This window comes from Eucyclogobius newberryi, unplaced genomic scaffold, assembly GCF_026437365.1.
Source record: "Eucyclogobius newberryi isolate DKJ021-1_F unplaced genomic scaffold, fEucNew1.0.hap1 SCAF_8, whole genome shotgun sequence".
NCBI lineage: Eukaryota > Metazoa > Chordata > Actinopteri > Gobiiformes > Gobiidae > Eucyclogobius > Eucyclogobius newberryi.
Window position 1 is genome coordinate 7024704 of NW_027316500.1, and position 27460 is coordinate 7052163.

General features: G+C 38.4%; 1 protein-coding gene across 1 annotated transcript in view; it reads right to left on the minus strand.

Moving 5' to 3' along the window:
• Positions 1–27460, minus strand: part of cdh23 (cadherin-related 23) — a 303992-nt gene that overhangs the window by 273994 nt on the left and 2538 nt on the right. The window contains exons 2-3 of the mRNA XM_072437248.1: positions 5132–5219; positions 2089–2163 (exon numbers count right to left, since the gene is read on the minus strand). Coding sequence (XP_072293349.1) covers positions 2089–2163; positions 5132–5216 — 160 coding nt within the window. The 5' untranslated portion in view covers positions 5217–5219. The remainder of the gene's footprint in view (positions 1–2088; positions 2164–5131; positions 5220–27460) is intronic.

The window sequence follows — 27460 nt, forward strand, 5'->3', positions numbered from 1 at the left end:
TTTAGAGTAAAATCCCATGTTAAAATCTAATAAGTAACATTATATCCCAATCATTTAACTACGGCTGAAAATAATTATAATACATTATAAAAACAATCAAATACACAAATATGTACTTTTATATACAGATAGGCCAGTCATGATAATTACTATATCGTTCAATAAATAATAGTTGAAACAATGATTTTGGGGGTCGATATTTATTGTGGGTAGTTTTATTTGTATCAGTGTGGGACTTTTTGTTATGTTTCAGAACTACAATAAAGATAAGATGAATATTTAACTTTTATGTCTCATTATAGATGCACACTAACTACTAAAGTGTTTCAATTTGCTTTGATGTATTGCAGCTTGCAGTTTTTTAACATATTGCACATTTAAAATCGTCTTTTTGGGGATTATCCTGCTAATTTCATTTATGATCGTGAAGGTATATACAATTAAAAGTACATACGATCAGCACTGAGTATACAAACACCAGTCTGCTTGATTGTTAGGTATAGAGTAGTAATTGTGTGGGCCAGGTCTGAGTGTGTGACTCCAGGACAAAGACATCAGCTCTACAGGTGCAGAGCTGCTGTTTATAATGAGGATGAAGTGTGAGCTCTGCAGGAGGCGCTAACCTTTTCTGGCTCTGGTGCAGAACATTTAGCCGAGACGATTGGGATCAGGCCAAACGCAACAGAGAGCTGGAGACGGACCAGCGTTCACATTTGAACGTTTGTTACGAGAGGGCTATGGTCAGGGGTTTTAGTTACCGTACCTGTTATAGGCGCCGAGAACTTTTGTCCATCAATAAGATAAAATATTTTGTTCTGAACTTTGAAATTTCTATGGTTTTGAGTCACAATAATCCGATTACATTCAGGCAATCCCTCATAAAGGTGGTAAAATAGTACTTCAAACGTCTTCTTGGCTGATCTCGTGTATCACACAAACAGTGAAGAAACTATATAGTGCTGCATTATTATTATTTTCTATTATAGATTTCCAATTTTGATACTAGCTTATAGACAGAAATTTGCCACACAAAAAAACCTCTGATAATTATGCCATGATTTTGAACACAGTTTAAAAAGCCTTTTGAGTAAGACAGTTTGAATGGTTTAAAAACTATAAAATGTAAGTCCCAAGAGTCAAGAGCAAGGGAGAGTGTAAGGTCATATGATAAAAAAAGAACCTCAATCCTGTATAAAGGATTTGATTTCCCGGCCACTGACACCACATGGATGAAAACCCAGACATCTTCAAATTGCTCTGTCAATCACAGCTACAAATATAATGAAAATAAATAAAGGGAAATCATAGGTCTCAGAGGAATCGGTCGTACAGTGATGCCATAATTTTCCTTTGCCAAGTGGAAGACAACAACAACACAGCAAATACAGTTTGGATTTCAGTACATTTTCCAACAAGAAGCTCTTATTCAACATTGGGTTTTTATACAATTTAAATAAGTGCTAATCCAGTTCAAACACACAAAGGATTTAAAGAACAAATCAAAATTCAACTAAAAAAATTGATCTATTGTCAATATTGATGCAAGACCTATTAGCTGAAAGCTAGATGTGCTTTACAGTACAGTAGAAGCGTGGAAATATGATGGAAATTGGATTGGATGTGGATGAGTTACCCAAAATTCAACCTTAGATTTAAAAGTAAATGTATTTGATAATAATATTGGAGGACAAAATGGTCCTTTTTGATGCCCTTAGTAACCATCCTATTACCATGCTATTATGGTGCAGTAAAGTACAGTAAAGCGCGACTCGTAAAATTAGATATTCAACAAAACGGGTTAGTACAAAAAACTTGCATCACATTTTGCTCCAAAGCTGGAACAAGCTGCAAACTGTACACAATACACACACAAGAACAGTATGTCAGCTGCTGTTGCTGAGACTGCAGTCCATGTCAGCATCCAGCCTGACACTCTTTTCTACTTGCTTTCTCAGTCTCTCAGATTACGGCGTGTTTGAGGCAGAGATAGAGCGAGCCGACCCTCCCAGTGCGACGGGCAAAGACACAGCTTTACTATAGTCTTCAGACCGAGGCCACATCAAACTCACTGACAGTTCACACACTCACCAACGCCCAAGTCTTCATAGATGAGGAGGTATGTGGTGAAGAAATTGTTCGTGAAGAAGGGAGGCTGGTTGAAGCCTAGAAAGAGAAAAAAAGAGCTTAAATTATTAATTCAAAAGACAGGAAGTAAAAAGCAATCTATACATTATTCTTGTGTAGGTTGTGTTGATGAATTTGATAATTTCATTTCAGAGGGTGGGCCTATGTAACTCTATGGGAGGATTACAATTTTAGAAAGAAAGCCACAAATTTGGAATTTTATAATTATTAGTACTGACTTCAACAGCACATTTTTGGGTTTGTATAATGACCTCACTTTCTGAAGCTGTCGTGAAACATTTTTATTCATGCTGACAGAAAATACTGTTTCGTGGAGCTTGATGGAGTGTTGGAATCGCAAAATCGGACAAAAAATGATTCATCGTGTTCAAAAACTGACCTTCCTAACTAACCCTAACCCCTATAATATTTTATATTATAGCCTACTTGATTAATTTAGTAGGTTATGTTTTAGGTTTTTAACTAGGCACACATGATGGTATGTTATGTTAACTATATTCCTTTAACATAAGCTGTTCAACACGAGCAGGTGCTGCCTTTAAGTTATAAAGTCACAGCTGATCATTCACAGTGAAGCCTTTACAAAAGAGACAGATAAGGTCACTTTTATGGTCCCAAAAACAATATGTTTTTTTAAATCTCCTCAGCCTTGGACCCAATTTTGATGCCACTGGGGCACCAGTGCAGTGGTCAGGGACCCATTTCCAGACCTTGAGAAAGGTTCATAGTCTGGAGCAAGGCAAGTTTATTTCTACACAAAGTGCTTTACACAACAGGAAAAGATACATTTAAACCACAAAACAGATACAAACCTAAATAATCATTATAAAATGTACTTTAAAGAGAAGAGCGCAGATAAAACCCCTTCAGTCATGGGCACAGCCAAACAAGTACCAAGTTGAGGAACTAAGTATGTTTTTGATAAAGAGAGGAAATTGGAGTACTCCCGGGGAGAAAATCTCTTTGCTTCTAATAAAGGTGCTGTACCTGATTTTTACTGTCATGCGAATGTGAAAAACAGTTACAATAATTGTGTTCTTGTCTACTACTACTACTACAACAACAACAACAACAACAACATGCCAACAGCTAATTTCCTCCACTTCTGCATAATTAAATGCACAGAGCGCAAAAGCTACAATACATCTGTACTGGGGGAAAATAAAGCTAACATTCTTCAGAAACATTCAGAAAAATAATCAGATACAGTTCCTTTAACAGCAATTTGTCTATCATAGCGTCATAATAATATAAAATTCTGCTGCGTTAACTTTTCGCTGGACATTTCGGAACACGTCAGAGGTTAATAGTTATAGACTGCCATGTTGTCAGGCGTCAGAGCAATACAAGCCGTTTAGCCTGAAGATCAGTGAACTGCAGCGAGGTCCTTTGATCAGCTGATTCGGCAGCGGACCCTACGGAGAACACAGACGAGAGCGTGGAGGGGAGGCAGACTTTTGAAGTGCAAACTGACTGCAGGACGGCAGGAATCCAAGACACTGCATTTTGTTCTGACATTTGTCTCAACACTAGATAAGGCGAGAATAATCTTTGTAGGTCAAAAACATGAAGGGCTCTGCAATGATTATGGAGCGGTAGGGGGTAATGTTAGTGAGGCTCGCTGTTAATTCAGTTTTGATTTAATTTTGTAAAAGGGAAAATATAATGTCGTGCTGTAGAGGGCATGCAGCTCTCATCTTGGCGAAGTGGGTTAATTTACATAAGCAGTAAAAATAAGATAATGAGATAACCCAATACATCAATCTGATTTCCGGTGCGTGTTTACAAGAGAAATTGGATCATCAGATATACCGTATTTTCCGGACTATAAGTCGCACCGGAGTATAAGTCGCACCAGCCAAAAAATGCATAATAGAGAAGAAAAAACATATATAAGTCGCACTGGAGTATGAAATGTGGTTGCAAGTGTGAAAATAACAAATAATATCACATATATAAGTCACTCCGGAGTATAAGTATAAGTATATAAGTATAAATATAAGTATAAATCACAACCCGACCAAAACTATGAAAAAAGGTGCTTATAATCCGGAAAATACGGTACTTGGTTCATGTCCATTTTATAATAAAAATTTCAGCCTGTCATTTTCCCTATTGACACACTGGCATGTGAATTTCAATTTAATCCAATACAGAGAAAGCTTACTTGAGTTTTTGCTGTAATAAAATAATTTCTGAAGCATGGCTTTCCTGAATCTATAAATATATTGGCTCTTTCCGCTGTGACCACTGACAGAGGCCGAATGGCTTGTATCTCGAGTCCAATTAGGTCTCCAGTTCATTTCCCTGACTGGTGGTTTGAAACTTTTGTTAGTTTGCAGCTAAATGTGTGTTGTATATGGCTATTATGGGCGGCATTTTGGATACAATCTTGTCTATAAAACATGTGTTACAAATAAAGTCGGATTGGATCTTGTTTCCTCACGACACCCAGAATGATATCACTCCAGTCAAGGTGCTCGGGACAACTCAAGTCCAGAATGATCTCCAGGCACTGCACTGCTCCTGACAAGTTGCCCCAGCGAGCAGCTTTGACGTTTGGGTCAAATGTAGTAAACGGTAAACTCCGGAGTGCAACGATCTATAGCCGGATTTACCTGTTTATAAAAGCGAAAGACAGCAGAGAAAAAGCTCTGTCAGTTTCCTTGTGCTTGAGAGAAAAAGGTTGTGGCATTCACTTAATATCAGGCCACAGCGCTACAGTCTCGTTTGCCTCGGCCGCTGCCCTCTGCATTTATACTTTAAACTCAAACACTACAGAACGGTAATGATACACAGTCATTAGAAAAAAGGATGACTGAATAAAAAGTGACCCAAAAAAAGTCATTTGACAAACACTAACCTATCCTTAAACATTATAGGATCCCCTTTGTGTGTATCTTTATGACGTATGTGATGATGTTGCAATTGTACAATCATGTATTTTTGAGGTATCTGACAGTTTTACAGTGTGTATGGCTCTCACCTTCACAGAAAGAGTGGAATAAGAACAGGGGGAGGAGGAGCCTGGCGAACGTCATGGTTCCACCTGAATCCAAACTCCACGGCATCACCTGGACAGAAACACGCACAAAAAACATTTATTTTACTGGGACATACATATATACATATAAAAACTAAACTGTAAGCCTCAATTTATAAGCAATAACAATCCTATTAAGTTAACATACTGTAGTTGGTCAGACAAGCATCATCTAAATAAGCTCTTCATTGAAGCAGACTTGGCATTCAACATACATGTTTTGATAGGTAAATCATGATGATAAATATGATGATAAATATTAATTTTACCACTAAATAGGACATAAACATGGAGTCAAAACACAGTAGGTGGTGACTGATTGTTAACTTTTTTATTTATTTGTTTAACATCTGTGAATGTTAAATATCACACATGATGTTTGTCAGTGGATTACAGAAACACATTCCACATTTATAACATCTTTATTTTGTTTCAGTTATAATACCCTAAAGTTCAAATCTTTTTACAACTTTAAGGGGAGTTACATCTACAAAATGTCTGTATTGGAAGGGTATTACATACAGACCTTCAAGCACTAGTACTTATACTATGTAGACAGGCCATATTGCATTTATTTTTACTTTTGGCTTGTAGGCTTTATTAAACAGGACAGCTGAGCGTATGGGGAATGGGGATAAGTAAATTGTCTGGAGTCTGGATTTGAACTCACAACACATTTTATACGTTTAGGATTCGTATTGTTGTCAGAATTGTTTTTAGTGTTGTACCTTGACATGTTTCAACTGCCTGTAAGGAACTAAAGACTAATGGGACTAAGACAACAGCCCTAATAAGAACAAATGGTTCTTCCAAGAAACATCTACCGTATTTTCCGGATTATAAGTCGCATCTTTTTTGATAGTTTTGGCCGGGTTGTGCGACTTATACTCCGGAGCAATTTACATGTGATATAATTTATTAATATTTTCACACTGGCAATGTTGATTATTTTCACACTGACAACCGCGAGAGGGCGCTCTAGGCTCTAAGCGACACAGAAGAAGAATCTTCACTTTCTCTACCTTTAGAAGTGACACTGAGGAAGAAGAATTGTATGGATTTAAAGTCTGGAAAATATGTCACTAGTACACTAGTTTTGATATCGCTCGGGTAAAAAAAATTCCAATGTATGTGATTTTCTTCAGTATCGATTCATGTTCAAAATAGTCAATACTTGTTTCAGTATCAATTACAACCTGCGTATTGCAGTTCATGTTTACATACTTCCACTAAATGTAATGATAATATGTGTGAGTTCTTCCCGCAAAAAGCATGCAAACGTTCAGCCCTGACCACTGCAATATACACCCAGTTGTAACATTATTGTGTGTATTGTGTGAAGTATTGTGTTGGGCTGCAAGTGTTTCAATCCCGCCGTGTCCAGTTGTACACAGGACCTTGCCGTTTTGATTGTCCCGTTTGTCTGGCTCTCCTCCTCTCTTTCCTTCTCTCTCTCTCTCACTGCCTCAAGGCCATTTGTTACTTGTCTTCACCATTTCCTCATTTGTCCCAACAAGGCTCTGGTCAGTGCACTCATTCAGGGACAATTTAATTTCACGCGGTTATCTTTCTAAATTCCTGTTGTCCCTTAGGTCCGCCGAGAGATAAATGCCGAAGAGTGGAGTCGACAGCGCGGCCTCTCTATCGGGATCTGGGCTTTTATTGTGCAAAAGTGAGAGTAACACAGCGCAGGGAGCATTCGATTTAGACCGAGCAGCTCCTATCTGCAGGTAAAACAAGGAAAAGAATAGTCTGTCATCGCCAATTGAGTGAATAGATACATTTGTGCGGTCTGCTTTCACATTACTGTTAGCTGTGCATGAGTGTCTGTCTGAATACACCCATTTGTTTTCATTTGGACATCGGATTCCTTCGGTTTCCTCAGCGTTATTGCTTTTCAGTTTCTGTAAACATTATGTTGTTGTGGTTTTTTTTTTTTTTTTTTTTTTTTTTTACACTTGCCATTTCCTGGAACCAAACCACCATTTATCTCTGCTTTGTGGGTGCTCAGCCTCAACCAGTGCAGTGTACAGTAAAGTTTAAGTGAAGAAAAACTGATGAAAAAATATATGGGTGCTGCACACAGCCTGAAATGGAATACAACACTTAAGAAATGCTACACTAGACTTAGAGATTGTTTAAACGCCACTCTTTTTTCCCATTTAACATACAAATAAAAATGAATAGTACCCACAATTAAACTTAAAGATCGTAATCAGTGTGTGTGTGTGTGTGTGTGTGTTTGTTTGTTTGTTTGTTTATTTTTATTTTTTCACTTATCTGGAAAAGTCTTTTTGAAGATGTGAGACAAGCCTCTACTCTGACAAATCGAGACTAAAATTTGATTTAAAAAATAGATTGTAATGTGCAGCTTCTCTTGTTCTGTAACAAGAATTAGAATTTCTTCGTGTACAAGTTGTGCTCTAAAATAAACTTGCCTTCTTCATGTAAGTACATCTATATTGTAAAAGCAGTCTCTTGCCAAAATGAGACCGCTGAGTGCTTTCTGAATCTAAATATAAAGCCATTTTATAATTGCAAACAAAAGAACAGAACACTGGTGTGCTGTTAGCGTGCAGTTCTAGTTAGCAGTAGCATAAGCTCTAAACTCCAGACTATGGCTACTTATCAAACTCCCTGTAGTGAATAATTAGGATATGTTAGGAAAGTGACTGCTACGCTACTACTGCTGCAAAGGGTTTGACGCTTATTTCAGGTGCAGTGCCTTTAACTGACATAATGACCATTAGCCATTCCACAAAATGCATTTTCCTGCCTGTGTGTCAGTGCTAGCAGTATACTATATGTAAGGAAACTATAAAAGAACAGGAAAACAAGGGCATGTTCACCTCAGTTCTGCTGCAAATGTTTTGACTGAAAATAAATAATGAATAAGATGGACTGTCGGGTCTTTCTCATTAGTCTGAAGAAGCCTCAATGAATGAACGTGAATCAATGAATTAAAGTTTTATTGCAGCTCTTCCTGTAATACACCTTGAACTGAAGCATGACTACAAAAACTTCTGCACATTACATAATTTACATAACATAATGAGTAAAACACACTTTTTTTTATCATAATCTGTATAACATAATTTAGTACATTTCTTTTTTTTTTCTTGGAATTTGTTTTGGGAAAGAGAATTTAGACTATCGATTTATTACTTCAACTCGAGGCACAGTTTGTTCTAGTTTTCAGATGAAATATTTAGGGTGAGTTGGCAGTGTTGGATCAAGTGAAACAGAAAACTGCACCATAATGTTTCAAGACTCCTAGTATCTTAAGATGCGTCGTCGCTCTTGTACAAACAAAACATCAAAAGTTAGACAAAACTGGGACAAAACGCTGAACTTAACCTGGAACAGACCTGGGCTAAACCAGGACTAGAAAGCCAAGTCTATTGTTGATTGTTTACCGTCACCAGGGCAGATTAAAACCTCAGGCAACTGCAAAGGTTATGATTCCAGAGCTCTATTCTGAGAGGATAAAAGTATGATAGAAAGTTCATTGTTGGCTAGAAATGTGTCCGAAAATAAAAGATAAAATCAGATTGCAAAAATAAAAATCAGCATCTATTTCACATTTGAAATCACAACGACAACAAAGACAACAGCCATATTATCTGCCTCCCAAAGGTTTCCATCTAAATGTATGTGTGTTTTTTCCCAGTGTTGCCACAAAATCAATGGGTGAATATGAGTGAAGGGCGCGGGCTGAGACAAATACAGGTTTGAGAGAGCTGACTCAGAGCGTCCATCTCCTGCAGAAGCATATGTCTGTCTGCGGCAAAAGCGGAGTTTCAATATTGAACGCCGTGAGAGAGGAGCCCCCTGAAGGGAAACAGATGCACTGCGCTGGAGCCGGGCGCTGGGTGGTCAGAGCCACTCCACCTGTCTCCGTCTGCACCAGCTATCATCGGGAATCTCTGTGTTTCAGCATTTCAAAGCACGGGCTGAGCAATCTTCTCAAGTGGAGATGGTAGTTTTCGAGTCAGAGGCGACAGGAAAGATGCAAATGCTGTCCTGTACTCACAACAGAGAGAAAACGAGCCTAATAATATCCCTACAGTAAATCTCACCAGTCCTAAGAGTCCTAGCCTTGTACAGAATGCACAACAATAGTTCTTAAAAGGCTCATAATAGTTATTCTAGAATACAACATTCCTGAGTCAATAGTTGCACAATAGATTCAGAATTCGTTACAATAGTTCCAGAATAGGATGTGTTCAAGTGACAGTATCCTAAATCACAATATCCAGAATACCTTTCATCAATAAAGAGCTAGAGACAGATAAGAATTGCAAAGAAGGATTAGCTGTTATTTTATATTATATGTATTGGCCTGGTTTATGGTTAATATCCCTGTAATTACTGGGCCTATCCACATGAAACAAAAACTGCAGCAAAATTGAAATAATTGTCTTTCTTTCTTTCTTTTTTCAGAAAGTTGTGCCTTTTTTCAACCCCAAAGTTGTTATTTGCAAGGACTTAAAGCCTTAAGATTGATATGACAAAAGGCCCTCACAAAAAAATGGATGACACAAATTGCATTGACACTCAAGGAATGGGATGACATTATATTGGACGCAAAATGGATAACGCTTGATGTGAGAATGGGAACATTATTAAACTATGGACGAAATGGGATGTTGGGTTTGGTTTGTGTGTGTGCCTTGATTTATCTAGTTTTTCTCATTGGATGTCTACTGGCTGCTGTTCTCTCGCTGGTCCTGTTTAGGTTAATTGTGTTCTTTTTGCGTTTATTTTAAACATTTAATACAATACAAATATGAATACAGTATGACGTTTGTGAGGCCACTCCAAAACAAATGATGATATGGTTCAACATTCATAAAAATGCAGACCCTAGTCGTTTAGTTGATTAATCAGTCGTTGGTGTCTTAGTCAATTAAAACGTTTATTAGTCGAAGAATTATTTTACTGGGAGGATTTGGGAGTTTATTCTACCCTTTATACATGTAAACACTTAGTTTCCTCCTGATTAGTTCTTTTTGCATGAAATCCTGTGAGTTTGTAGACTCATGAGTGTAATTTAGGTCAGATATTTGGTCAAAGCATAGAGATAATTAATAGTTTAGAAAGCTTTTGCTAGCACCACACTTGACCACTTTTAGTCGACTATTCAATGCACGAGGCATGTTAGTTCTAGAATGGTTCACAGTGATTCCTCACAGTAGTTCCTGAATAGTTCCCATCAAGAATCTTTATTTTTGGCATTTCAGGAGTTCAAGCAAGCTCTTAAAAATAAATTGCAGTAATGTTTTTTTTCCCATGTTGTAATCATTTTTCTATAGTTTTGAAGGCTTTCTATAGTTAAAGTACAACTGAAGTACGACTCTAGGCCAACAGTCATGTGTGTGCATTTGATGTGTCCCAGCTGGATTATTATGTGCATTTTAGGGCCCATTCGGTTCTGTATCATTACAATCACTTGAGGAGCAGTGGGGCTTTGGGAGAACATGGCAACAGGGGGTCACATTAAACGACGCAGAGGCTGAACAGCTCTGGATTTTACAGTCTACAAAACAAGGTGGACACGGCTGCAAACCTTGGCCTTTAAACGGTGCAGATTTGGCCAACAAAGGGGACGACTTAAAACTTGTCAAAACATTTTCAAATCATAATTCATCACAAAGAGCCATAACCCTATATATTTTTGTCCAGCCCACATTTGGGTGCCATTCTGTGATTCTTGCACAATCCTGACCTGTAACTTGGCCTGGTGGTGTTGCCTAGTTGTCTTTATGGAGATAAATAGCAATAACATATCTGATCCTCCACTAATTAGTGTACGATAAAATTTGCAATGTTTTCTTATTTCAGCTACCGTTTTAGGATTATAGGGATGGGCAATATCGTGCTCAAATGTGGCTGTAAAATCCGGGTTCAGGTTCAAGTCTTGCAGAAAACATGAATGGAGTAGAACTCTAGGTCTTTAATCGAATAGTGTCTTAATTTACCAAAATTTGTATTAGCTTGGGATTAGAAGGATGTGAATAAGTTGTTAAATCAGTAGTACATTACAGTATTCATTTTTATTTTATTTATTTTAACAAGGAGGTCCCAGATGAGATTCAGAATCTCTTTTGCAAGAGAGACCAGGTCAAGGCAGTAGCCAACACAACCCCCCACACACAATCGACACACAAATTGTAAGATTATAAAACGCTTAAGAAAAACAACTAAATCTCAATCACCCTTTTAAATGTATGTTAATACTCGCTCTTCTGTACAAATAGTTTTTGATGTTTGCATGAAATCCTGTACGCTGACCTATGAGTGCAATTAAGGTCACATCTTTGGTCAGATCTTAGACATACTTTATAGTTTGGAGAGCTTTAAAACCTTGGCCCCTTTTAGTTGACAATATTTTTTTGATTTACTAAGAATTTCTTAAGAATATTGCAGCCAGGCTTTTAGATAGAGACTTGTCTTCCCGTATTTTGGACGGGGTATTTTAAAATTTGGACGGGCATTTTTGAGTACAGGGACGGCCATTTTATAAATAAATCTTAGAAAAAAAGGAAATATTATCATTAAATCGGGCCGGGAAGCATTTCACCATAGTCCGCCATTAAAGTTTACTGTTTACAAGTGAAAATTTGCATGCTGCGCGCTGATTGGTCGACGAAATTTGTGTGCTTGGCTCTGATTGGCTGCCGAGCCGTGGTCTAGAGAAGCTGAACCTACTCGTTTTTTCGCCTAGTCGGCCCCCGTATAAAATTAAAATCCTATCCAAAAGCCTGACTGCAGCCCTAGAATGGACCATTGAATTAACCACAAAAGGGCAGAAATATCACTTTCTATCCTTGTGTTGAAGATGGCAAAAGATATCTAAATTCAATTTGTTGTAATCAGCTCTTTTGTCTGTCACTTTTAATAGATTAAATTATAAATTATATACTTGACATTCTAATTTAGCATATTCCCAAACAACATTTTGGATACATCTCCCAACCCTACTGTGGCCCTTGTGTTGATTCTGTCACTTTCCCCTGATGCAAATGAACAGTACGGGGGGAGGGCGGGTATTCCTGGTGTAAATGTGGCCCTCGGTCCTCAGTCTGGACCTGTCCTATTTCATCGGCTCCACTGTCAGCCTCTATCAGCCTCCATCAGCCTCCATCAGTCCATCAGTCAGTCCGCTGCTGCTTCAGAGTGTCACAGGCACTGCTCATCCACAGCCCACAACTGACACAAACTCACTCTCCACAACTCACAAATATACACTTCTTATACAATGATTTACAAAAGTGTGCTCCTCTGTTTTAAGTCTGCTTTATTGAAATAGCTTGGTAGTATGTATATATGTGTATATTCAGATAATCAATGCAAAAAATACTACTTTTAGAAACATTGAAATGTCCAAAATTAACCTTTCCAGTTTTACAATTGTTAGTATAAAAGTATATAATGCATAAAACCACATCGTAACTTTAAAAACTGGACTATTTACTAAAAATATATATTTCTACTGTAGAAATCTTTATTTTGTTTGTTTCAGTTTTTCCTTCTAGGACTACTCCCCAAATACTTAATTTTTTATTGGTTTATTTATTGACCTTTATTTAACCAGGAAAGTCCCACTGAGATGTTGCATCTGTTTTTCAGGGGAGTCCTGGTCCCAGAGGGGAGGAGCCTAATGTGCATGTTTTTAGGGAGTATCCAGAGGAAACCTACGCAGAGACGGGGAGAACATGCAAACGCCACACAGAAAGGCCCTGCACCACCCACATGGATTTGTGTGATTAATAAAGTAACCAAAAGATAAAAATCTGTTTATCTCAATGTTCAGACTTCTTTGCTCCAATCAAAAGCATACATTTATAAACCCAGTATAGCTCGAAGCCAATTGTGTATTTCTAAGTACAGTCAACTTCAAATACCTCCTTGGATGAAACATTCGAGTCAATGGAAAAATGCTACTTTCATTGTGCCTCAGCAATTAATATGAGCTAAACTACAGTAGTGAATAAAACAGCTAAAACCATGCGACTGAATGACGTGGTGGTAATGGAGGTTTCTGTTTTTTTCATTCAATTTTCTTTGATCTAAAACATGGCTTTTATTCTTTTCTGAACACAAAACAATACAATAGGGCTGTAATCGACTAAAAACACTTTACATACACATTCTCATACAGACTTTCTCCTTTCTGCTGCCGTCCCTTAAACCCTATAATTTAATTAAAAGGATTCCATCACAAAGAAATGGATGACACAAACTTCTCCAACGATCAAGGACTGACATTGTAGCAGACATCAGACAAATGGAAAAAATGACATTCAGACTTAATTTGAAAATGGACAAATTTGACCGACTTTGGACTGAATGGAATTTTTATTTTTATTTGATTGTGCCATGACTGCCACTTTTTAATTGTCTAATTTTAGTTTTTGATAGTTATTGTCTAATTGTCTAGTTGATGTCTATTTGTATTTTTACATAAATTCTGCTCTCTGGTCGTGTCTGTTCTATGTTTTATGTTTGATCTTTTAGTAGTCGACTAATAAACATTTTGGTTGACTAAAGATTTGACTAAACGACTAAAGGCCTACAGCCCTACAGTTCTACATTACAGACCTTTAATCATTACCATTTGATTCAAAATAAATAATATAAGTCTTAACTCGCATTATTTTACTCTCAAGTCTCAAGACACGATGATCATTGACGATGAAGTGCACAGACTTCTTTCCCTTTGTCTTTTCTATTCTACACTAAAGACCCTTTAAAAGTGTGTAAACAAATACATTTCAAATTCTGGAACGGAAGCCAAAGTGAAGTGGAACATAATGAGATTTCAATGGAGGAATTGAGATTAGCGTCAGCGCGTAACAAAGTTTCAAAAGTCAAGGGAGTTTTGACAAATGAAAATGTGAATCATATCAGCGCATGGTTAGAAGATGTTTACAGATGAATTTTGTGTTACTTTCGGAATGAATAAGGGATAATGATACAGCCTTAACATTCCAGCTGACGGCAACATCTTTTTATTTATTTTTAGGTTTTACTGGACAAATACTCACAAAAATGTTGACCCTATGTTTTTCATTTTAACTTGAGATATACTTTACCACAGAGGCAACACTAAAACACTAACATGAGGGCAGAAAGTAGTATGTTTCACCTTTTTTTAAAGAGCGAAGCAAACTAACTGACTCGCTAGGAAGGAAATTCCAAATTGTTGCTCATTTATGTAAAAATGAGAGAAACTTAAAATCATGATATTTGATGTCAGTTAATTATTGAAAGTGTATAATGAACTACTTCACTTTTGCCTCCAGCTGCCTCCAGTCTGGAAATGTAAAACGGGTCTATATATTACAAATAAATAATCATGCAGTACAAACTAAAAGCACAAACTAACTAACGCAAAAGTATCCGTGCAGCTGTTGTACGTGTTCAGAAAGCTGTGAAAACGCAGAACGTCTGCTGAAAAGTGGAAAAAAAATCTTCACACAACACCTCACTGAGACATTTCCTATCACAATGTCTTCTTCTTCTCTTCTGTGTCTGGCTCAAGTCTCGATGGCAAATGGTCTCAAAGCCGATTCGACAGCAACCTGTGATTAAAGCAGTGCAAACTAAAGACTAATATATGGCCGCACTGTGTTCCCCCTGGAAAGCCCGGTCGCTGCCCCCCCCCCCACAAAACACGCGTGTATCTGCGGCTTACTCCACTCGATATTATGGATTACGCCTCAATTGTGTCTGACTGGCCTTAACCTCGCGGACCCTTTCTCAGCGCGGGGCCAGAGCACTGCCGAATCTGGATTATCGCGGCGAATCGATCGGAGATTTCTTGAAACTGCAGCCCTCCGTGGAAAAGTTGTCAGTCATTTAGCAGCGTGACCACGGAAAGATTAGCGGGACACTTTTGGGCGCGTTGTTGTCGAAGCGGGACGAGGGGGGGGGGGAGAAGGATGAGTAATGTCTTATTCGCGGCCTCGTGATCTCTTCGTCGCGAAAGTTGACACGCTGCGCAGAAGTCCTTATTCAGCAAAGCGTGCGACATGACGAGAGAGCAGCGCCAGTCAAATCCAGGTCAACCGGAGCGAGTAGGGCACAGATAATTTAAATTATAATCAAATGTAAATGGAAAGTGTGGTAGAGTGCAATTGGACCACTATCAAATCCTACATTATTATGATGACGTAAGCGGGTGATATTTGTCAGGCCAGCGATTTCCAGATCCGGCCAGTCGTACTCATGGATTAAAGACGATAAATAATAACTCAATGGCAACAAAAACACCAAGACACACAAGTGTAAGCTGAAAAATGTGTGGTTGACGACGTTATTCGTTAACTTGGGTTTGGGAGCAGGACCACGCCTCAACATCTTCTCCAGCAACCACGCCTCCACTCTTTAACCACGCCTCTAACTACCCAGAAGGCCATATATGTACAGGCCAATCCCAGCATCTCTTGTTGTCTCTGCTTTCTCGACCCCACCTTCCCACCCCATGTCTCTATCATCTTCACCTTAACACATCACCATCATTGATCCATCATTGATCCATCATCTATCCATCATCTATCCATCATCGATCCATCATTGATACATCATCGATACATCATCGATACATCATCGATCCATCATCGATCCATCATCGATACATCATCGATACATCATTGATCCATCATCGATACATCATCGATACATCATCGATACATCATTGATCCATCATTGATCCATCATCGATACATCATCGATCCATCATCGATACATCATCGATCCTTCATCACTATTATCAATACACATTCTTTGTATTGCACTGTTGTGGCATGGTCCTTGCTAGTGAAAAATAGTTAAAGGTGCACTATCATGGAGATCCAAGTCACCAAGTCACAAGTCAGAGCTGTGAAGGTGTGAGCACTGACCCAGTACGTTTTTTCCAAGGGATTTTGAGCAATAAAAGCACCCGTAATAAGTATTAAATGTTAAATATAGGGTCTGTCTTTGTCTTTGTTTGTCTTACCAGAAACAAAACGCCACATTGTCTCGTGCCACAAGAGCTTATTAAATAAAATTGCCCAAAGATTGTAGACACAAGGGGAAAATGTTCTCGTGATGCTTTGGAGTTTTAACTTTTGAGATGCTGCAGTTTCAAAAAGCAGTTGTCGAAATGAAAGGAAAAATAAGAAATGAAACACTGTGAGCCAAAATTGTGAACTAGATCGCACAATTTATTTATAAAAAATCCTGTAAAAGTCATATTGTAGTCATATCATTACCCAATCCCATTTTGTGTCTCGTCCTACGCGTAACGTTTAATCTGAACTCTGCTCCAAACCACTTTTGCTAAACTTCTCGATTAAAAACACTCGCCGATCACAGACGATAGCAAATGATAAAATCTCGACATTAATTCAAATCCGTTTAATTGCACGGCTCTACAAGACAGACGCGTTTAATGCCACTGACAATTCCAGGTTAAGCAATAACAAGAAAGGTTACGTTGTGCACCTTAAAGTATGGATTAAATTAAACAGGAAGAAGACAAATCCAGTCCAACTCTGGAGCGGATCTATTTAAATAACAATGGCTGTAAATATTTTAATCATACATTTTCTTTATTATTCAAAATAGCAAAACCTCACTCAACATGCAATCCACCAGGGAAGCGGACAGGGTTTATTTTCTGCAACATAATTCTCAAAGAATTTCAGGCAGAGAAATAGCAATAATCTCCTGCATTTACATGAACACATTGTTGGGATTATTGAATAAATAAATCACCCACAACGAGGAGATCCCTTGAACGAAAAAGAAGTGCCGGCCTTCTCTTTTAAGGCACAGTTCCATTCAGAGAGACATAAAAACCAGGGTAATTGATCAATTTATAATGGCCACTGTTGAATGTGGTTAAGCTCTCTACCATCCACCCAAGAGTAAACAGTTTGAGCCTGCAATGTGTGCATTCTGTGGTTATGTCCCAAGATATATCACCCAAACTGTCCTCTCCATTAGGCTGTTGCAAAAGACATTTAAGTTTGGCAGATACTATGGGAGAAGAAGAAGAATTTGATCGTATATATTTTGTTATTTAATTATCAATGCAGTCCTTTTCAATCAGTTAAGTTACGTGAATATTGTCCTATCTTATTCTTCAAGGAAAATGAGAAAAACAAACACTTATTTTATCATTTCTACTGTCATGGTGAGTTAGGTATTGTTAATAACATTCATGTTTTTTTAACTGAAATAAATGTCTCTGTGCACTGAATTGTCCATGTTTTACACTTACACTCATTGTAAATCAAAAATTGTGAAATAAAAAGCTATATTTTCCCTTTTCTAAATAAAAATAACTCTTTTAAAATAGTTTTGTCTCACTGATGAAGAACTGTTTTTGACTGTTGTTACAAAGTTTATAAACCATTTAAATCAATGGGAGCACAAACTATGTCCTCAATCAAAATTCAGTTTCAAAATTGTATTGATGTTTAATCTAAAATTATGTTTAATCTAAAATGATTGATATATAATTATTCAATTTAAAGTACAGAATACATTTATGATGATTGTAGTTGAAGTTGCTGTGAATAATTCATAATATCCGTTGTATTGGTTTCCTATACTTCAACGTAGACATTTGATTAAAAAAGGTGAAACAAAGACATAATTGAAATAATAGATTCAAAATGTCTTTAGAGCACAGAAGGTTAAATCATCTTAATTAACTTTCACAGACAAATAGAGATAAATAACACTATTTGAGCTAGGAAAGACACAGTTTGTGTTCTTTTGCTGTAAAAATCGTTCTGATTGGCTGAGGATAAACCCAAAGACACCAACAGATGCAGAAATATGCAAAGATACTTGGGCAGTTGCTATTTCAAAAGAATATTCAGCAGTGTAATTGGATGTGGGCGTTTGGATGTAGAATAATATCCTGTCCTCGATTTCCAATGGCCGTGTTTGACAAGCGGCTTAACCAATCAGAGCACCGCATGTGAGTCAAAACCCACATGGCGTCTTACAAGTAAAAAGGAATTACACAGAGGACTGAGAAACAGAGCAGTTTTTAGCACAGTCAAACCGCTAAACGCTGTAAATTTGAGCTAAAAGACACTATAGATTTTGTTCTGAATGAAACGAGAACATTCAAGAGGAGATGTTTCTGTGTTTGAGAAACATGTGCTACAAAGGCTGTGATTGAAACATCTCAAATAATCATAGTTTGACGCACTTTATGGTTTCAGACAAATTAACAGAAGTGACGAGCTGGTCAGCCAAAACACAGGGGGGGAGTGCGCATGCGCGAGAAAAGCCTCGCAGCTAGACGTGCATTTGCTTATTAGCGCGACGGATCACGTCGCATCGCTCGTCTCCGAAGTTTTACGTCTCTTCTGAGCCAGCTCAAACTGTCTTTCTCCGTCTTAATTTCGTCCTGTATACTAACGGAACTATATTATGATAGATCCATGCGCTTAGACACAGGGAAACATGCTGCTCTCCTGGGGACGAGCCAGAACGAGGCTGCAGGTGAGCAGCTGGTGCGTTCTATGATTGATACGTGGCCACGAGGAAATAAGACTCAGATTTGGCGCAAAAAAATCGTCCATTACGCCTTTAACAAAAATTCACGATTATTGAGCCTGTGACTAAACAACAGGGAAATCTTTAATTTTCTTCATTCCCGTTATTGTTATGTATTTGTTTCACATATATGTTACTGTTCCTTCCACCGGCTTTACAAAATTGAACTTTCTGAAAGACAAAATCGAGATAAACATGACAAAAAACAGTTATTTACATTTACCGGTAGGTCTATTTTTTGGACTATAAATTGGAATTAAAAATACTTAAATTTCCTTCTGAACTTGTCATAATTATACTTTGGTCCTTACAATTATATTGTGACCTGAATAATCACGAATATCGATTAACCGAATAATCTTCACATCCTTATTTGGTGGCCCGAGTCAGAGGAGTGGAGGATATCATTTGAAACTTTGAATAGAGTTGTTTCTGCGCTGTGTTGTTGGCGGAGACGGGATTGGAAGTTGAGGTCTAATTATGAACATCGCATTGAAATCCAACACCACTGACATGTTGCTTTTTTAATGCCAAAAACATGCAATTCCTAAAATAAAAAAGGAGAGAAATGAAGTCCTATACTACCAAAAGCTCAATAATAACACATTTTAGCTTGTTGAACACGCTTATCTACGCTGAACTACAACTGCCAACACTAAACAAAACAAAAAAATAATCAGCAATTAAAAGTATGAAGAAATATGTACCGAAATGCTGATTAGTGTAAAAGCAGACCGCACGAGATCCCTTACACCTGCAGTCAGCGAACACAACAATGAGAGACTCCAGCCACAGCAGCAGCAGCAGCAGATAGATACGTCCTGAACAATCTTTGATCTCGTGGCAGCGGATAAACTGCGCGAAGCACTACGGGAGCGCCAGGCCAGCTTCCAGCGCGCTCTGTGGAGAGGCTAATTATCTGAAACAACAGGACCCAGAATCATAATACGGCGGCGGCCTGTCACGAAAAGGCTTGAGCAGGCACAACTCACTGGTGCTCCAACGCCCGGTGCTGACCTGTAGGTTCTGTGTGACGAGAAAGGAGAGAGCGAAACGGCAATAGAGTGAGGGATTGTGACAGGGAGCGCGTGCGGGAGAGAGATAAAGAAGTAAAGACAGACTGTAATCGACAAAAGAAATTCTGGCTTGACTAAATGCTTGTCCAGTGCATCAATTTGTCGACTGAACGGGTCATTGAGTTAGCAAAAACATTCAATTTGACCATGTATTAGACCTAAAGTGCAATGACAAGACAGGAGAAGTAGAAAATATGTGTATTTGTATTTAAAAATGCAGGATAAATTAGCAATTAATGCCAAATTCTCCAGCTAAATCATTCCATGCCTTCTACTTTTCTGCTCTGGTCCAAAGAACGTCTTTATAATTAAATTTTGATATGACTTTTTGGTCGACTTAAGATGCCATCAACCGACTTGTCGCCTAAACAATCAAATTACGACTGAAACGTAAAACATTTTGCTTTATTTTTGTTCTGCAATTATCCTTTTGCTCAATCAAAAATGCTAAATGCACATAAACATAAGATCTTCACTAAATTTGAGGCAGATGAAGCTACAAGATGCTTTGAAGTCTGTGTAAAGTCCAGATAACAACAGCTCATTAGCCATGATTAATTGGTTAAGTTGTTTCCGCCGTAGATTAAATGGCCTAAAATCAATAATAAAGAGAGATGGGATTTAGATCAAGGGAAGAATATATTGCTGAGGTAATAACTAATAATAATAAAGGAGGGAAGAGCAGCCATAGCGGTCCGATATGGTTGATTATCGGTCACTTTGTTGGCTACATCGTCGCTCTGAGACAGCTGGAGAATAGACACTGTACAGAGAGTGGAGTTGAGGCAAAGAGCCAGAAGTTAGAGCACCTTTAAATCCATGAATATATTGCTTTAAAATAGTGGGTTAAACAATGGGACACTACAACACGGATTGGAGATGTACTAGTAAATACTGAATGGGTGAAGGGAGCACATTTGAACATAATTATTATGGATTATCAAGACTTTTTTTTTTAGTTTTTAGTTTAGGGAATTTAGAATAGGGACAAACAAGCGATGTCACGATTTAAAAATGTTAGTGTAACGATTATTGTGAGAATAAACACGATTATCGCGATTATTGACGTCCCGACCAAGACAATAAAATCGTAAATTTTCTTTCCCTCGTTTCCTCAACTGTACCGTAATCAAACTTTCTGACTGATCAATTTGACATAAACAGCAAGACCACAAAGCACTTCACATTTACTTTTTGGAGGAAAGTCTGAGCAGAAAGGATTTAATTTTGCTTCGAAAATTGCCAAATGTGTTTTGATTTAACTAAAAGAAGACTTACTTTAGCTTGAAATGTTCTACAAATGTAAATGTTAGTCTTTACGATTATATTGTGACATAAATCATCATTATTATCAATTAAACTAATAATCTTGACGTCTATGACGTCTATCAGAGCAAATTAAAATAACCAGCGTTGGTTAAAGACCAAGCCATTTAGAAGTGCAGCCACACATAATATACTGACAAAAGTGATTTAGGAACAAGAGACTGCCCATTACTTCCTTAAGATTTGCTGCCAAGCTCCACTTAAAGTGCTGACCAGTGACTGCAATATAAGTAGTGAGGTTAAGAGAATCTCAATATAATCCAATATGCCTCTGAATTTAAAAGGAAGAGAGCGATTAAAGGGCAATTGCATGAGGTATCTTAGCAACACAATCCTTCACTCCTTTACTCCCTTGTCAAAGATACAGAACGCCTAAACTTCAATATGTTCTGATAACGTACAATCACACAATAAATGCTATAGATAGTAGTGTTTCCGTGACAAAAAGCAGTACAGCAAGCTAGCTTTCCGGTGTGTAAAATCCACAAAAATAACGGCAACGCTTAAATTAAACTTCTGAGGATCTGAAAATATAAATGAAACTGTCTTGTCTGTAAATGGGATAGGCATGTTTTTGCATATTTATGGCGCATTGCCCTTTATAATTTTGCCTCTAAAACTGTAATTCAAGAGGGGGAAAAAAAACAAACGTCTTTCCTTTGTTCCCAGTGCCATACAGTGAGGGTATTTTGACACAAGACACATTGTAATAGTCCTTCTCTGTTTTATGCTGCATTAATGGTAATTGCCGTGTTCATCTCCATTTGAGCCTCTGTTCTGTGGGGCCTTTCATCCTCGGCCCGACACAAAGCCCTGAGCACATTTACAACATGGGGAGAGAGAGTGTACATATTTACAACTGCACCGCCACAGCTGTTAACGTGGCGGTTTATCGTTTTGGGATTTTCTAAATGTGACCCACGTCTATGTCGCAAGTTAACTCTAAGAACCTACTGTTTATGTTGCCCCCATTTCCCATGTTACTTAGCGGCGAAGAGGGGAGGTAAATGATGGGTGAGCGGCTGCACGTGAGCAGGACAGTGGTCAGTTTATTGCAGGACAGACACGTCGAGGGACAGGCAGGACATCAGCATTCATTCAGTACAACATCAAACCACAAGACTATTGGGATCTGACAACCACATACACGTCTATTGATTATGAGCCAATATTTAACCTATTAACCCATTAAAAACAGTAAGAGGTTTAAAAAAATAAATAAAAAACTGTCAAAACTATTACACTCAACTTACTCTATGATTAGTAAAATTACAATCATTAAAAACAGATACATTTCATTAAAAAAAACCTGCTTAATCAGATGGCACTAATTTTCTTATTTGTGATTGTTCATTTCCAGCTGTAAATCTGACTTTATAACATTTTCTGACAGGGTTTAGCGACACTTTGATCAATCGTTTCAGTGACATAATCTAAACAGCAAAAAATCCGATTTTATCTTCTCTAATCTATCAGTTTAATGATATCTAACTCTTTTAGTTTTGACCTGTCCTAAAACGCATTTGAATCTTGCATTTGCTTTTCCATATTTCCTTCTTCTTTCAAATGTTAATGCACCTGGACGTGTTTGAAATGTGCAGTGTGAACAGAATCCTACTTTATACAAGCAGCAGGGAAAACAGTTGGAAATTTTACCTTTACCATTCATGCGAAAAAATGTATAGATTTCTCACAGTTACCGCCACCCCGGCCAAACAACTGTGAAATCCCTAATATTCTTTCATTTCCTAGTCGAATACATTACCATTTATCTACTAGTGTGTGATCAGCTTCACGAAATCTAACCTTCTGAATGAAAAAGTGAAATTAGCGCGACATAAACGGCCAAATAAACAGCACTTTACATTAAGCTTGGTGTATTTAGATTGAACTGCTAACTTAATTTAGCCTCCAAGTTGTCATGAGTATTGTTTGTTGGTTCTTACGATCAGAAAAATGCGATAAGATATTTTTACAAAACCTAATCCGTGATAACACTGTGCGGAGAGTCGGTCACTTCCCGAGCGTCTTTACTGTAGCTGTTCAAATGCCGGTTCATTGGTTTGTTTTTCACACTTGACCCTCGCGTTGCTCTGGGGCCGCTGCAGTGTAGATCACACGCTGCGCTGACAGCTGTGTCAGAGTGCAGTCCATATCCTACGGAGGCTCATTCATCTCCTTTGTCCGTCTCCATTTAGGAGTAGCAGCCCGGCCAGATCAAACCGGCTGCGTGTAGCGGCTTCTTCCTCCGCGCAGACCACCAGAGGAGCGTCTCATCCTCGTTCGGGACCGTCCCACTCACAGACAACTCTAAATCGGTTCTCTCTGTTTTCTCAAAAAGTGCAACAGGTTTTCTCGTTTGACATTCTTTAAAACGTTTGTGTGGCTGACGTCTTTAATTGTCCGATAAGAATAATACATTGAAATAATGCTAATGGTAATCGATTACGTATTGATATAATCGTCAGGGCTGTACTAACGATATGTCATAAGAAGAAGAGGCATGCATAAAAGGAGCTTATGCAAAAACAATTATATATATATATATATATATATATATATATATATATATATATATATATTTAAAAGTACAATTGGAAACTGCACGTCTGTATTTAAATGTTCAAAAGGGAGATGAAACTGCTGTGATCCATATACATGTTTATAATAAAAACATTGTTCACTAACTCCAAAACATGTCAAGTGCAGAGAGATGACTCAGACAAAGCAACAAGTACATGAAAATTACACAGAAATGCATGTTTTTGAGGACGAACAAGAACAACCCTTTCAGTCAGAGACGTGTCCTCAATTTTGATGTCCTCGAAGAACATGAAAAACAATTACGGCATTTATTTTGAAATCCATTAGAATGTATTATACAACCATAAATTGGACACTGTAATCCTTTCATAAATGCCATCGCTACAGCTGTAACTGGTTGAAACGTTTGGCAGACCGGTCAGCGCCGTTGTCATTCTTAGCTTTCCCCCACACGTCTCCCTCAATCCGTCATTCCCATTTGACACCGTCGACTGCGCTCTCTAACGAAGGCCACCGAAGTGAACACGGCCATCCAAACATCTGTCACAAATGAACAACAAAAAAAACGGCTTTCAAAATGGTGCCGCGCGTGCCTTCCCTGCGCCCCTCGCCGGACCCTCTTTTCTTCGGTTCTGCTCGACTGCCTTGGCTCATTTAATGACCAAACACAGCTGGACCGGCGGAGAGAGTGGCTGGTGGGAATGGGGTGGAAAAAAACGTGGGGAAATATACAATAATCATATCAACAGACCCCGGGGATGTTTTGTGCACGCTGAAGTGGATGGGCCGAAATAGCCGCTCGAGATACAGTACCGCGGATTTGAAAATTAAGCGCTGTCGTAATTATAACTAATGTCCTGCACTTGAACTCGCGCACGTAGCGAAATTAGAATGTCGTTATGAAGAGAAATGGCATTATGTGGCAATTCATCTGCAATTGCCGTATCCAGTTTTCTGCTACTTATTTCCATTAAGTGCACAACCGCAGGACAGTGGAAGGTTCACTGCAGGACAGACACAATGATGATGACAAGACGTTGGCCTTCGTTTAGTACAACACATTTGCACAACACGTGACACACAGATATATTGCGACAGAAAATACCACAATGAACAGTAATGTTGAAACTTTACTTGATGCCACTGACACGAAAACCCAACTGCAGATTGATCCCAGTACGGTAAACCCTTTTTTTTAACGTACAGTAGATTGAAATGCAAGAGCTATAACAACAAAAGATGAGAATGATACCGTGATTAGCTGCACAATCTACTTAGTCGACCCCCAACAGCTCAAATCTCATCATAATACAATGTTGATATAGTAATCACGATGACAGACCTTTGCATTGATTAGTCAGGGAAAAGGAGAAGAGGTGATGTGGCGTCTTGCACAAAAACTATATACAGAGACGTGCTAAAGGTTTACTTTTTAAAACACAGAGAAAAAGAACCACGACCAGAGAGAGAGCAAGCATGAATAAAAACAGCAGACATCCAACCAATAATTGAACAAATTAAACAAAAAGTCATGGCCTAGAAAACCCTAAAAGAAATTGTCCCATTTAGTGCCAAGTTTGTTAAATTCATCTATTTTCAGGTTAAGTCCGGACATAACTAACGGCAAATTCATATGTGCAAAAGGCAGATTAAACTGTAAGTCAAACATCAGCCACACTCACTAGTTTGTGATTTCTCTTTATTTCTGCTCTTGTGCATATGAATCCTTATAATCCTTTTGTTGACCAAAGTAAAATATAGTTGACTGAGACACTAAACGACTCAAAATGTAGCAGTACATCACAATATTTCGTACTCTTTTGGATCAAGGTTTCGATTTAATCTACACTCCACTGTGATTAGTAAAGACCGACGTGTCAATAAAGCAATCGCAATAAGAACGATGATATCGCCGAGCCCTAAAATGACCTGTTTCTAATCGCATTGCGTTCACAAACTTGAATCAAGCTCGAGAATGATCAGTTTGGGTCTTTTTAATTGATACGTTTATTCTCTGTCAGTAAAAGTATGTTGACTGGAGCAGAGTTTAGACTTTCGAGAAAGAAAAAACAGCCAATTTCTTGCGTTCAGTGGCAATGATTCAAATTCTGTATTGTTTATGTACAGAAAAGAAATATTGAAAGCTATTTATAGTTTTTAATGAGACAAAATTCAATTGGGATTCATGTTTTGGTCACATCGCCGAGCCCTAGTTCCAGGTTTAGCCCCAAACTTCACTGTTCTCCGTACTTCACATATATAGACATCATTATACCATTTATGCTAATCGTCTGTCTCTTTCATTCCATATATTTCTCCATCGCAAACGGTATTTCCAGCTTTGATCAATTCAGCTCCAACAATTCATCCCGTTTCCTCAGCAGCAGCCACTTGTCCAGTAACACTTTTGCTTCAGTCTGTCTTTATGAAGTGGATGTATCTGCAATTCAGTGGGCTCTCCTCAATATTGGTTTCATTTGAGGCCGTCTGTCAAGGCTGCGGCCGTCAGATATGGACTGTCCATTTCACTATTTTCTTTTCTCATGTTTTGAATGGATGCGGTGGAGTGACAGACACTTGGAAAGGGCAGCTGTCAGAGCCATGTTTTCCTTAAGGCAGAGGAATACTGAAGTCTATATACTCTGTCATATAGTTTAAAGAGAGGGCTCTGCGGTGAAAGGACATTTTTACAGACATGACGTAATTTAAAGCACAAAACAAAACTGTAACTTTGATACAGTTCAAAACAAGACAAATCCAAATATGCCATATACATGTGAGAATTTGGCATTTTCACCTTAACATATAAACCACTGCACATTTTGTAAATGTTCACAAAAACTCAGGAGAAAGCTCTCTGAACATGTGTTGTCCTGAACTCTGAGCCTACTTACCAGAGTAAAAAGGAGCCAGTCAATAACGCATGAGGTTATTAATTACGCCTTACAGCTTTGTAATATTTTACTTTGTAAAAAATGTCAATATAATTGTGAAGCTGTGAGAAAGATCAATAATACAGTTTGGAAAGACCAGCGTCAAACAGCACGCTACTAAATAAAGGTGTGACATGCACTGTCTCATTTAGTTTTTTAGATAACATAGTAGTTCAGAGTTGTCCAGCTGAGCAGTTAGACAAGGTTCACCTGCAGCATGGACGTCCAGCTGAACAGTTAGAGAAGGTTCACCTGCAGCATGGACGTCCAGCTGAACAGTTAGAGAAGGTTCACCTGCAGCATGGACGTCCAGCTGAACTGTTAGAGAAGGTTCACCTGCAGCATGGACGTCCAGCTGAACTGTTAGAGAAGGTTCACCTGCAGCATGGACGTCCAGCTGAACAGTTAGAGAAGGTTCACCTGCAGCATGGACGTCCAGCTGAACAGTTAGAGAAGGTTCACCTGCAGCATGGACGTCCAGCTGAACAGTTAGAGAAGGTTCACCTGCAGCATGGACGTCCAGCTGAACTGTTAGAGAAGGTTCACCTGCAGCATGGACGTCCAGCTGAACAGTTAGAGAAGGTTCACCTGCAGCATGGACGTCCAGCTGAACTGTTAGAGAAGGTTCACCTGCAGCATGGACGTCCAGCTGAACTGTTAGAGAAGGTTCACCTGCAGCATGGACGTCCAGCTGAACAGTTAGAGAAGGTTCACCTGCAGCATGGACGTCCAGCTGAACAGTTAGAGAAGGTTCACCTGCAGCATGGACGTCCAGCTGAACAGTTAGAGAAGGTTCACCTGCAGCATGGACGTCCAGCTGAACA